The sequence below is a fragment of the Falco rusticolus genome, chromosome 8, assembly GCF_015220075.1.
Source record: "Falco rusticolus isolate bFalRus1 chromosome 8, bFalRus1.pri, whole genome shotgun sequence".
Lineage (NCBI taxonomy): Eukaryota > Metazoa > Chordata > Aves > Falconiformes > Falconidae > Falco > Falco rusticolus.
The window spans coordinates 1331594-1344830 of record NC_051194.1 but is presented as its reverse complement, the minus strand read 5'-3'; the positions used below and the strand labels follow the sequence as shown (position 1 = coordinate 1344830).

At 53.3% G+C, this 13237-nt stretch overlaps 1 protein-coding gene across 2 annotated transcripts in view; it reads left to right on the top strand.

Annotated features, from left to right (window-relative positions):
• The window catches only part of DPYSL3 (dihydropyrimidinase like 3), a 39003-nt gene that overhangs the window by 23821 nt on the left and 1945 nt on the right, over positions 1-13237 (top strand). For both annotated transcript variants that reach the window (XM_037398446.1, XM_037398447.1), the window contains exons 3-12: positions 27-211; positions 1265-1429; positions 1587-1648; positions 2017-2097; positions 4454-4522; positions 7029-7149; positions 9172-9328; positions 11786-11927; positions 12277-12447; positions 13052-13231. In XM_037398446.1, the coding sequence (XP_037254343.1) occupies positions 27-211; positions 1265-1429; positions 1587-1648; positions 2017-2097; positions 4454-4522; positions 7029-7149; positions 9172-9328; positions 11786-11927; positions 12277-12447; positions 13052-13231 (1333 nt within the window). The remainder of the gene's footprint in view (positions 1-26; positions 212-1264; positions 1430-1586; positions 1649-2016; positions 2098-4453; positions 4523-7028; positions 7150-9171; positions 9329-11785; positions 11928-12276; positions 12448-13051; positions 13232-13237) is intronic.

The following is a 13237-nucleotide window of genomic DNA, read 5'->3' as shown; positions in this document are numbered from 1 at the left end:
CACTCATCTTGGTGTCATCTCATCAGGCAGATCGGAGACAATCTGATTGTCCCTGGAGGGGTCAAAACCATAGAAGCCAACGGGAAGATGGTGATCCCTGGAGGAATTGATGTTCACACTCGCCTGCAGATGCCATACAAGGGGATGACAGCTGTGGATGATTTCTTCCAAGGAACGAAAGCAGCCCTGGCTGGTGGCACCACCATGATCAGTGAGTGCAGCAGGCAGGTCCTGTGCATGACAGCACCCAGCATGCTTGGAACATTGCCCAGTTATTTCTTTCTCTCTTTGCTTTTCTCAGTCATCTTTGCTTAAAAGGTCCATGACAGTGCGCGCTCATCTTTTCTGCGATCTCTGTCAATACAGTTTAGAGAGCGAGGATTGGGATGAATCTTTGGGACCCTTATTAATAATGAAGGGGTGGGACAGGGGATTTGTATAGGATCCCTTGCCCTTGCAGATCTGATGTTCTGCAGTGCTTCGTTGTCTGCAGCCACTGTGCCACTGGGACCCTCAAAAAGGAACAATGGCGTAACGGTTTTCCTTGTTAAATAAAAATAGGGCAGCATGATGCTCAGATGACTCTGAGCAGAGGAACAGAGCAATGTCCTGGCATCTCACACTGCCTGGAAATAAACAGTGCTAACGAAAAAGGAAAGGGAATTCTGAGGTCCTTCCCTGTAGAGGGCCACTGCTGGGCACTGGTTTGAGGTCCAGGTTTTAATGCTGTGCAATGGTCACAGCTGCATGCACCGCAGGGTTTCTTGGGATGCAGGAGCAACTGTTCGTCCTTCCAGTAAAGGACTGGTTTTCTTCTCCCTGCACCGGTTCTCCTTCCCCCTGGGCCAAGAGGATAAGTTGTGCGAAATGGACTGTGGCAGGGCATGAGGATTACATGGTGGGCCGTAAAAGGTGCATTAGTATTGTGGCGTGGGAGGAGGCTGTGTGCTAATGGGGTGGAAGTCGGGGTGAGGAAGGACAGGATCCTTCAGCTATCAGCTGATTTCTCAGCAGAAGCCTGTAAAAGCCCCTGGTCCCATGCCAGGGGCTATTAAGCAAAGGCTCTGTGTGCTTCCCTGCCAATAAATGTATTTAGAGGAGCAGGGCTCACCACGGCAGCGATGGGGACATCTTCGGAGCTGCCCTGCAGCTGCTGGGGAGACGAGCCTGGGCTTGTGGGGATGGCCGGCAGCATGCAGGGCTGCGGTGGGGTGGCCGGGGCATGGACCCCCTGCCAGCCCTTGCCCCCGCTGTGCCCCTGCAGTGGACCACGTGGTGCCAGAGCCCGAGAGCAGCTTGGTGGAGGCGCTGGAGCGGTGGCGGGAGTGGGCCGACGGCAAGGCTTGCTGTGACTACGCGCTGCATGTGGACATGCCGCGCTGGAGTGACCGTGTCCGGCAGGAGCTGCACACCCTGGTCCAGGAGAAAGGTTTGCTGCCCGCCGCTCCCAGCTCCAGCCTCAGCCAGCCCCGTCCTCGCTGAGGGGTGGCCATGCTGTCGGGTGCCTGCTGGGAGCCTTGAGCTGTCCTGTGAGGGGCTGGCGGGGAGGGAGAGCCCTGGCTCACCTCTCTCTCCTCTGCCCCTAGGAATTAACTCCTTCATGGTGTACATGGCCTACAAGGATTCGTACCAGATGTCAAACACCGAGGTGAGATGCCTTTGGCATGAGGGGCAGCGGGGGGCGGCAGCCGCGGGGGGCACAGGGAGGCTGGGGTGGCAGGCGGCCCCTCTCCTCTTCCGCCTTTGCAGGGCCGCCCAGGCTGCGGCCGTGGTGGGCTGGCCAGATGCTGTGCTGCGGCTGGAGACAGGGGTCTGGCCTGGAGATCACCAAGAGCATCCACCGGCAGCCATGGTCTTCGGAGAGCAGCGCCTGGCACCTGCCAGGGCCTCGGGCTGAAGGGCCATGCAGGGCCATGGCCGTGGGGGTGCCATGGGGGTGTGTGGGGGGTGCCATGGCCATGCGCAGCCTGGGCAGTCTGTTTGCTTGGCAATCATTTTCTCTTGTCTCCATTTCAGCTGTACGAGATATTCAGCTGCCTGGCAGAACTGGGTGCCATAGCTCAAGTTCATGCTGAAAATGGAGATATAATTGCACAGGTAACTAACTGCTCTTCTGGTATGCAGGGACTGAAAATCTGTCCCAGGCAGGTTCGGTGTGGGACATTAGCAAAATGACTACAGCTGCATGGATGTCTTTTGCTAGGTGATCTATTTGCTGCTCGAGCAGAAATATCACATTTACCAAGATTTTCTGCTGTATGTGGTCCATAAATGAATCTGAAATAGCAAACTAGCAATTTAAATGGAAGAGAGCAGGCTCTCAAGTATGGTATGTTCACTCCAGCCACAGCTCTTTCTTCAGTGTGGAGAGGTGGAGACCTTTGCCTTGCACATAATTAGCTAAGAGACTGAAAGTGTATTGAGAAGTGCTGCAGCAAGAGAGGAATTTTCTCCCTGCTGTAAGCAAGCAGCCGGCTAATGGAGCTGGATTTGTGAGGGAGTTGTTATGAGGGATGTGGTTGGGTGTGTAAGTAGGTGGTCTGTATTGGCCTGCTGCTTTTTAGTTGGTCCTGGATGAGAGAAAGTCCAAATGTTTTGATTTCCATTAAGACAGAGAAGACATTGCTCAGTTATGCTCTGCAGCTACTTGTTTTTGCCTGTCTCTCGTTCTTGGGAGTTGAAGGAGTGTGAACTAAGAGGGCATTCTTTGAACATCCTCTCAGACTACAAGAGTCAGTTTTTCTTTGGACATTTTAGAGCTGCAGTGCACAATTGTATGGCACTTTCACATGGATACAAAGAGTGATCAGAGGAGTTGTATTGCCTAGAGATTACCTCTACTTCAGCACCAGCCTAACCACAAAATGCCCCAAAACTAATAGCTGGTAGCACGTCACAGCCCTGGGAATTGCTTCCTTCTGTCAGGACTGATTGAAACATCACAAGCTGGTGTGGAGCTCAGTGTTGTTAGCACAGAGACACGATGCTTGTGGTCATCTGCTGGTGGAGGTTCCCAGGAAGAAAGCAGAGGATTTGTTCTCTGTACTCGTCATTTCAGTCCATTTTACTTTCAGTGGTCCGGGCGGTTGTGTGTTTCTCTGGAGTTTGGTCAACACGGGAGAGGAGGTTGCAGGGGAAGAGATGTGATGCATGGCCTGAACAGAAATAGGACATGAGCAGAGCTCTAGACTTCAGACTGATGTGCTGTAGGTGGTGAGAGAGTGCTTCTTGTTTGACGAAGAGCAAGACGCATTAGGAGTGTTAAGTCCTTGCATGGTGCTTTCACTGTAGCAGAGAAGGTGTCAGAGGAGGTAACACACAGCACTTACCTGCTGTGAAGCCTCATCCTTTGATACACTCCTCCAACAGCTATGAACACATCTGTTATCGTTGCTGGAGTTACACAGTCCTGACAGAGATTGGTGACATTATTTAATTCTCATAATATACTCAGTACTCTAGGAGACGCAAGAAAAAGTGCATAAACCTGCTTGCTTACAGGCTTGCTATTACTGCTGCTGTACATCCACTTCATGCTCCACAACACCTCTTGGAGAAATGTTGCTTGCTGTGCAACTGCACATGGTTTCTGCAAGTCAAGGGCAGGTGTTGGGTGGCAGCAAACATGGGCATTGCCACAGGCAGTGACAGCATGTGGTTGAAGATGTGAGGGTCAGAAAGATCCTCCAGGCCTCAAGGCCTCCAAGGCCAGAAAGGTGCCTTGGTCAGGGCAGACCATGAAGTCCCCTTGCCTGTTTCCTTTGACCTCTGTCAAAAGGAGATGATGAAGATGAGGGAATATGAGAGAAGTCTCTAGGGTACAGGCAGGAGATAGGCAGGCCAGTGCATGTGGTGCACACACACAGTTGTCCATGGTCTTAGTTATAACAGCAAAATACTTGGAATAACATTAATACAGGAACCAACACCCCACACCACCCGTTTCTAAAGAAATTTACACAGGACAGGTTTTAGCACTTGCTGATTTCCAGGTGATTAAATAACATCACTGGGGACCCACGAGTAACCTTGGGAGGATAGTTTTTTTGCTGGTTTTAATGATTGTTTTCTCAATAGTTTCTACTTGGACAATTTGCTTTTCAGAAGGGGAGTCAGGGAGGGCCTTGGAAAGGGACTGTAAACATCAAGTGGTGTACGTGGAACTGGGGAGTTTTGTGCCTGTTTTTCACCCACACCACTCATTTCATCAAAGAGGTTTCCTTTGGTGTGCGTGCTCCCTCCAAGCCCTCCTGTTTCCCCATCCTCCCTTTCTTCTCTCTCAAACCCCAAACCCCTTGAGGGTGCAGCAGCCTCTCGCTGTGCATGGTGGTCCCACAGGACATAAAGTGGTGGCAGTCCTGACAGAAGGGCTCAACACAGGAGGGATCTGCTTTTCTGTGTAGTTGATAGTTTCACAGTCTTCTAATGTCCCTCTGTCCTTTTGGTGTCCTAGGAACAAACCAGGATGTTGGAGATGGGAATTACTGGCCCCGAGGGCCACGTGCTAAGCAGACCTGAGGAGGTAAGATGCAAAGGACAGTACCAGCCTTGCTCAGCACTGAAGAGCTTTCCCCACAAGTCACAGTAGAGCTTAGTGTATGTGGTGGGGCCAAGCAAGCAGTGTGTGTGTATGCATCCATGGGTATTCATTTATACAGGCAATACAGTCTTACTCATCAGCAGCTCAGGAAAGAGCAAAGTGCACATTTGTGACAAACACTTTCCAGTCTTGCTCAAGTCTCCTAGCAGAGACAAGGGCTTCTGAGCCTCCCAGAGATTAATCTATCAACAAAAAGGTCTATTTGGCTGTAGCAGCATTTGGGGCTGGTCTGGGGGCATTTGTCTTGTATAGGTGCCTCCACGGGTGTGAGAGGCCTGGGAAGAACCAAATGGTGAGTTTTAGTTTCTCTGAAAATTCACTGTTCACGTCCGTCAGAGTGCAGACAGATTCCAGCCTCTTTCTGCTTAATCTCTGCTTAGGGTCTAAAGTGTGTTTTAAAATCAGATGGACAAAGACGTTGGTGGAACGAGTGGGAGGGAAGGAGAGGGGGGGAATTCCCTGGTTACAAATCATTGTCAAGACACTAATTAGATTACTTCTAATTTTAGCTCACAGAGTATTTTTCTGTTTGGTCCATTAATCTGAGTTGAGTCTAATTTTAGATAGGTTTTCTTGAGATAGCTCCCTGCTGAGAGGTGCTTTTAACTTTCTCCACAGCATGTGAAAGAAGAAAACAATAGGAATTTGGTACAATAGCAAAGCCAAGCAGGGGAGCACAGGGATATATTTGTACTTCAGGAAATAGAAATCAGTTGGCTTAAACTAAAAGTGTAAGAAGTTGACTGTATTGTGGCTGGTAACAACGTATATAGCCTAGTGTACTACAGTGCTTGTTCTCTTTGAAGTATGAGAGTATAAAGCATTTTCCTGTACAGGGAAGACGCTCAGTGTCAAATCCAGTAGATCAGAGTCCCACTGTGTGTAAACTGCCATTTATTTTTATGGCTCTAGACCCATTGCCTCTAGCTGGCAAGCTAACCTGCAATTGCAGGATGCTGTGGTTGTGCCAGGATTTGAGAACTGTCCTATTATCGTAAGATAGCACTGTGGCTCTTCTCGTCCAAAGCCAGTAAAACACTGTTGAGTGTTTGATCTTGAAATGCCATTAAAGCATAAGACAGATGAAGGCAGTGGAAGAAGGCTCTAGGTGCCATCTGTTCAGCCAAATCCAGATCTCATTGCCTTTGAAAATGAACACTGTCCCTTTTCCAGAACAGAGTCTACCTGGGAAAATGTTAGGTAGACCGCAAAAACCCTTCTACCTCCCATAAAGCCTTCAGGTTGATAGCAAAGGACAGGGGAAGCGGTCCATAGCTCTGTGGGTCTGCTCTGTCCCTGAGGGACCTCAGTGGGAGTTAAAGACATGCTATTCTGTCAAGTGCTGGTGGTGATTTGGTAGGGCAGGATGGTGCTGTCCTGGATTGTTGCCTGCTCTAAAGGGTATTCAGTGACAGCTCTGTTTGCTCCTGTCCATATGCTAAACCCTGTCAACTACTCAAGTCGGTAAGTGTGCTGACAAAAATGTTTTCTTGTTTAAATTTGTGTTTAAAATGTCTTTAAGCAGAAGAGAAAATGCTGTTTTCACTGTGCAGAGAATAGGCCTGCAGAAGTACTAGAGGTGTATGAATGCACGTGTGTCTGGGTGCAGTGGTCTGATTCTGCTGCTGCTGGGAGAGTGAAGCTTACCCAGCCAGCTGCTGCGTTCCCTGCAGCTGGCGGCCCTGGCCTCCCCTGGGAGCTGGCTGATTGGTACATTGTCTTTTTAAGGCTTCTGTTTTGAACTTTCTCATGCCGAAGCTTGAAGCCAAACTGTAGAGCAAACACTTGGAGAACCTCTGGGGTTGAACTCAGGCTGAGCACGGACTGATGTAATAGTCCAAAGATATCCCCTGTGATGGAAATGCACCCTCTGCTAACAGCAGGACAGTGAAGCGTGGGGCGGGTGTCAGCAGGCTGGGATGAGCAGCAGCTGCCCCAGACAGCCAGACCCTGACGGGAGCAACCTACCAGCATGTAGCTCGTTGCACCCCAGCCATGGGCAGGGTGACATTTGGTTAAACCAAATTCAGCCACAGGAGAGCCTGGAGCAGTGGGTGGTCTGGAAGGGCAGACCCTTTCGTTGTCTGGCGTCAGCCTGGGAGCCATGCTGTCAGGCATGGGCAGCAGTCCCTGGGCTTCTCTGGCTGTCAGGAGAGCTGGAACCAGGCAGTGGAAAAAACAGCAGATGCAGCTCTGTGCTGGCCCCTGAGCACCAGGCAGTGCTCCCCTGCCAGGTGTCCTGTGGCTGCAGCCTGCAGGGAGGCCAGGCCCCGAGGAGACTGAAGCTTCACCCCTCGGGTCTCCTTGGTTAACCTGCCCTTGGGGAGCCAGGGGTGCTGGCAGCAATCCATGGTGTGCCAAGAGGAGCACGGGCTCCTCCCTGGCCACCCAGTGCTCTTCTGCAGCCATGCACTGTTCTGTCTTCCAGCTGGAAGCCGAAGCTGTCTTCCGGGCCATCACTATTGCCAGCCAGACCAACTGTCCTCTCTATGTGACTAAAGTGATGAGCAAAAGCGCTGCTGACCTCATCTCGCAAGCCAGAAAAAAAGGTGAGTGGCAGCTGCTGCCGCACACAGCCTTGCTGTTGCCCCTGGGATCCCGGACAGCTGGATTTAGTGGTCCCTGTGTCATCATGGTTGTTTTGCCAAGACCACGGCTGTGCCTTGAGTGTAGTCTAGTACTTCCCCATTGGTGGGGGATTTACCTGACTTGTGAAGGGCACAGGAACGCTGCACCAGATCACATGGAGCCACCTCCTGTTGCACGTCAAGTGACATCAGCATGTGGGTTGCAAGTAGGAGCAATGTTTTAAACACCAAAGTTTGCCTGTGGCTGCGAAGGGCTCTCTGAGGAGACTAATCCGATCCCTGTGCAAGTGGTTTGAGCTGCTGCATATAGCTCTGGCTTCCCTTTGAAGTGCCAGCCCCTCTGAGGCACCTGGGTGCCTTTTCGGGTGGCTGGAGGCTCTGTTTGTCAGCGGTGATGGAGCACAGGGACTCCCCACATGCACATGGCACATCCAGAGCCACGTTCAGTGAGCTGTGTGCCCCTGCCCCATCAGCTGGTGCACGAGGAGGCTGGTGGGCAGCTCTTCTCTGCCAGACCCCAGGTGCCTGTAGTAGCAGCTGCCTGCTCATGTCCATCACTCCTGGCTGGCAGGAAGGACACGTGTAAACACACACAGGTACTTTGAAAGGCACCGCTCGGTGTCCACCCCAGGTTTCCATCTGGGAACAGCCCAGCTGGACCTTTCTTCCATGCTGCACAGCCAGCTTGCAGAGGAGCACACGTGCAGTCTGGGGTGAGTGAGGCGCCCTTACAAACAGGACTGTAGGATGGTGCTGGTCCACAGATTGGGCTGGGTGACCAGCAGGTACCTGTGGTTAGCCAACGTGCATTGATTCCAGCTCAGACATGGGGGTTCTGCCAGCCTGGCTGCTTTGGGACCAGGGTTTCTCCTGGGGGTTAAGGAGCAGTGCACCCTCCTGCCTTTGGGCAGGGAGAACAGAACTTTTAGCTGAGTGGTAGTAAGGTTCTGAGGATCTGCAGCCTCTATAGGAAGAGGGGAAGGGGAAATGTAAAAAATGTATTTGTAGAGAGGGTCTTGGTGGAGTTGGTAGCTGTGGGACATAGCAATGCCAAGTGTCTCCCAGAAGTACTTGCTCGGGCTGTGGAGCATTTGGAAGGAAAACCATAATTTCTCAGTCCCCATCCTAGCTTAGCAGCATGATGAGCCCTGCTCCGCAAAAAGTGTTTGGTCACCACCTGCTGCTGTCTCCCCGGGGCTGTCCCTGGCGTGGGGCACCAGAAGGTGAGTGAGGAACAGGAGAGGGGGACTAGCCTGCCAGTCTATGGTGGCACATGGTAAATATTTATGAGGGATAAGGGAGGAAGAATGCACAGCCGATGACGAAGGACATGGTGAGAGGCTTGGTTGCTGGTCTGGCATGGGTTCAGTGTCAGCGTTGTGCTCTGCCTGCCATTGCGGGCTGTCATTTCTTATCAGGTTGCCTGTCTCCTGCCAGGTGTGCCTGTGCAGCTGGTCAGCTCTGAGGTGTGACTGTTGCTCTCGGACTGAAAGTCCGTGGGGTGAAATGCCCCCGCTACAGCGTGGGGACACCAGTGCTTGCAGGGGGGGGCCCAGGGACCAGGGGCCTCACTTCCCAGGAGAGTGGCCGGGGCAGGGCAGATTGGAAAGCAGCCATCAGCTAGAACAGGAGACCAGGTTGCAAGTGTCGTTTGTCTCTCTGTGGTGTCTTCTGGGGAACACAGCTCTGTGGCTGTGCCTTCCTGCACTGTGCTCCAGCCAGGCTTGCTGCACCAGCAGGATCTGTGCCCTTAAAGCAGGAGGGCCCTACAGGGGTGGTGGACGGGGCTCACCCCTGACATCGATGCGGGCCTTGCTGTTCCTCCTGCCTGCCCCCCAGCACCTGAGGTCCAAGCAGGCAGTGTGGGACAACCCAACATGGGTCTGGGTGTTCTCTGGGCACGGCAGGCTGTTGGTAGTGCTGTGGGACAGAGAATGTGTCCAGGCTCCACCAAAACAGTATCCTTTCTGTCCCCCTTTCCAGGCAATGTGGTGTTTGGTGAGCCGATCACGGCCAGTCTCGGGACTGATGGGACACACTACTGGAGCAAGAACTGGGCCAAAGCTGCAGCATTTGTGGTCTCTCCACCTCTGAGCCCAGACCCAACAACTCCTGACTACATCAACTCCCTCCTGGCCAGGTGAGTGATAGCTCTGCTGGGCAATGCCGTTACCGGCAAGAAGTGGACTCTGACCTCAGGTAGGGAAGCAAGAGGTTGGGGTGGGTAGGTGGGGGGGGGCACTGGTCAAATACAAAGTGGGCATTTTCTCACGCCTGTGCAGGTGAGCAGTAGTACAGCCTGAGGAGTGCCGGAGGCCTTTAAGGGCAGCTCGTGCACATCTGACAGGGATGGTGGGTCGTTTTTTCACCCTCAAGGCAAGGGGGTGGGGCAGGGATTTGTTGAAAATAGAGAGCAAACAATAAAAGCACTTCAGCGATTTGCTTTGACCTTTCACAGTTATACTCCATCCTCTCACTGGCAAGGCACGCACAGCAGCTAGGGACACAGAGCTCATTGCTGGCCCTGTCCACGCGCCACGTGTGAATTGCACACCCCTCTCACCCGGTGCTTGCACGTGGAACTGTGCGTGTGGCGGCTGCTCTGTGTTAGCCAGGGGATGACTGACGCTGGGCGGGTTGTAAATGGAAATGACCTTTGAAGTAAGCTGGAAACATCTAGGACTAGATGAGCAAGGGATGACTGGTCAGTAAGAGGTGTCTTGGCAGAGGGACATGTTAGGATAAACCTGGGTTATGCCAGGGTGGAGATGCCATGGCTGGTGTAAGAGAGGTGCCAGTGCATTTGCAGTCTGAATATGCAGCTCACCCTGGATTTTGCTGTGGTCAGGGAGTAAAAGATGCCTCTGTTTGGTCTGGATGTATGAATTAGGAGAAGGCCTTAGGTTAGGGACTGGCAGGGAAAAGCGAGCCCAGCTCCTGAACTGGCTTTCTAATCCTTCCCTTCCACTTCAAATACACCCCAGATCTCAGAGAGGCAAGTCCCTGCAGCCCACAGGCATCTGTCCTAAGACCTTTCCTCTGCTGTTTTCTGTAAGGCTTCAGCAGGAGGAGAGGCTGTGAAGCTCCAGCTGGGCTGGGTGGCTTTTCTTCCACCGGGATAAATCTGGTGGAGATTAGGAAGCGTGTTGTGTCATCAGCCTGGGCCTGTGGCTGTGCAGTCAGTCAGACATATGGCAGAAATTATCAGAGGAAGATGGAGATTACTAGTGGATTAAGGGCTGATTCGCAGCCCCGAGCAGAGACGTCATGGCCACACTGGTTCAGGTGCAGGCAGTCTGGGAGCCCAGGTGCTTGGACCATTTGCCTCCTGCGGGGAGTGCTGGGAGGTGGCCTGAGCTGGTCTGCTTCCTTTTGCCCAGTAGCGATGACTTTCCAGCTGCTGCCTGTCTGCTGCTCCCCGAGGACTCAGCAGCAGCTGGGTGACTTCCAGGGAGCCATGGGCTGTTCCTCACCTTGCCTTGCCTGTGAGCAGCTCGCTTGCTCTGCCTGTTCCTGCCCTCTGCCATCACTGTCAGTAGCTGGATGGGTCAGGGCATCTCGTCCAACCAGTGGCCCCTTCTGGGCAGAGAGCTCTGGGTAACAGTGTAGGGCAGCAGCTGTGCAGAGCATCGTAGTAAAGCTTTTCTGGGCCTTCCAGAGAGAGCTGCTTCCAGGGAGTCCTGACTCTCTTCATCCCACTGTCAAGTTTTTGTGTGGCCAGGGGGGACGTCTACTTTTGTGGTAGCGGTGTGGCAGAGATGCTGCAGCTTGGGCCAGGCTGCCCTTCCAAGCACACCTTCTCAGTCTGCGCTGTGGGCTGCTGTAGCTCGTGCTGTCATTGTCCATGCAGGGCTAAGAGGAGCCTTTGGTGAGCTCCTGCCAGAGGAAATGTCTCAAGCCAGAGCCCTGGAGCAGGGCTGAAGTGCTCTCCTCACTGGGGAAGGCTGGCATTGTGAGCAACGGTAGCCCACAGGCTCAGCCCCCTGTAAGCCGCTCCTGCAGCCGTGTCCCCTGTCCCAGCCTGCAGCAGGCTTCCTGTGGGGCAGGGGAGGGCTGTGCTTGCCCCTCGGGGTGCAGGAGCTGGCAGTACACGGTGAAAGGGCTGGCTGTGGGGGACAGTCCTTGGGTGGAGAGGCTCTTCCTCCCTGTGCAGCAGAAAGGCTGCTTTCCCAAGCAGACCTGACAAACTACCAGAAATGGTTTTTCTGACTCACAGTGGGATGGGTTTTTTTTCTGTGTTAGTGCAAATGATGGAGTTGGTATGGAAGGACATCTTTTGGCTTGACACAAAGGCCACCCTGTCCTGCAGAAGCCAAGCTGCTGACTCCTCTCGTGTGCAGGGTACTGCCTGTGCCACTGGCGGGCAGCACAGCATGGCAGAGCTCTCTTGCCCCCGTGCTCCCAGATGACGCAGCTGCCACAGGGGCAGAGTTGGGTAGAAGTCTTCAGACTGAGGGGCTGTAGAAATGAGGGTGTGGAGTAAAACAGAACTGAGCCAGGGGCTGCCCGTGCCCAGAGGAGATCCATGGCCCTCGTGTCCCTGCTGTTGTCTGACTGCAAAACAACTGACGATGATTTTGTTACCACCACCCCTCAGTGGTGACCTGCAGGTTTCGGGAAGTGCCCACTGTACATTCAGCACCGCGCAGAAAGCAATTGGAAAAGACAACTTCACAGCGATTCCAGAAGGGACCAATGGCATAGAGGAACGAATGTCTGTCATCTGGGACAAGGCAGTGGTAAGAGTCATGCCAGGGAGAGGGCAGAGTGGGCAGGGTTGGCAGGCACCTGAGACCTGTGCTTTTGCCCCTGCAGAGCTGAGCACCCAGCTGCCTGTCTCTCCTCTCTGGCTTTGAGAGTCAGGACAAGCCAGAGCAGCAGAGGCAGCTGTCATGGGTTCAGCATGAACAACCAGGAGCTGTGGCCATGCTCCCCGGTTTCAGTTTGTCTGGCACCAATAACAAGATCAGCCGCAGCGGTCTGGGTCCAGCCAGCCAGTGGCTTGTGTGGGAGTGAGTCTGGTACTTGCCGGGGCTCTTACTCTCCCTTTTCCCATAAGACCTCTTAGTTCTCTTCCTGTCTGAGCAGGCCACAGGGAAGATGGATGAAAACCAGTTTGTGGCTGTGACAAGCACTAATGCTGCAAAAATCTTCAACCTGTACCCACGGAAAGGGAGAATAGCAGTGGGCTCAGACAGTGATCTGGTTATATGGGATCCCGATGCAGTGAAGATCGTCACAGCAAAAACTCATCAATCTGTAAGCCCTTTGCTTGTCTGTGGGAATGCTGGAGGGTGGGGTGCGAGTGGCACTGGGTGAAGGCTGCCTGGCTGCTGCGAGTGTGGTGCTGCACTGCTGTGCTGGGCTCCAAAGAGGAGGGACTGAGTCCAGGCTCCATGCGATGCCAGCTGTGACTGTGGGGTAGCATGTCTGTGAACCCTGGGCTCTGCATACAGGGCTTTTCTCACCCTGCTCTGTTGCTCTTCTCCTGAGCCTGGCCCATGCAGGTGTAGGGGCACACATTTCTCCTTATCTGGGTTCCTCTTCCAGGTACAAATTTTTCCTGGCTTTGCCAGCATGCTTTGTTCATTCATGCCTTACCTCAAGCCTAGGTCCTGCCCTCCTCTGCTGTTTGAGTCCTTGCTCACAACGAGCTCTAAAGCAGCTGGTCCTGGTTTGTGTTGGGAGCTCTGGTGGGTTCTTAGTGTGAGGGACTAGTGACATAGAGGTATCCTCTGGGGCAGGGAAGGCTGTTACTTTCCCTGCACTAGTGACTTCAGCAGTGAGATGTGGGGACTAAACAGCCCTGAGTGGGCAGGCAGTGCTCCTGTCTCTCCTGACCATCATCCTCTGGTTGCTGCAGGCAGCTGAATACAACATCTTTGAAGGGATGGAGCTACGTGGGGCCCCGCTGGTTGTCATATGCCAGGGGAAGATCATGCTGGAGGATGGCAACCTGCATGTGACCCAGGGGACTGGACGCTTCCTGCCCAGCAGCCCTTTCCCTGACTATGTCTACAAGCGCATCAAAGCCAGGAGGAAGGTGAGG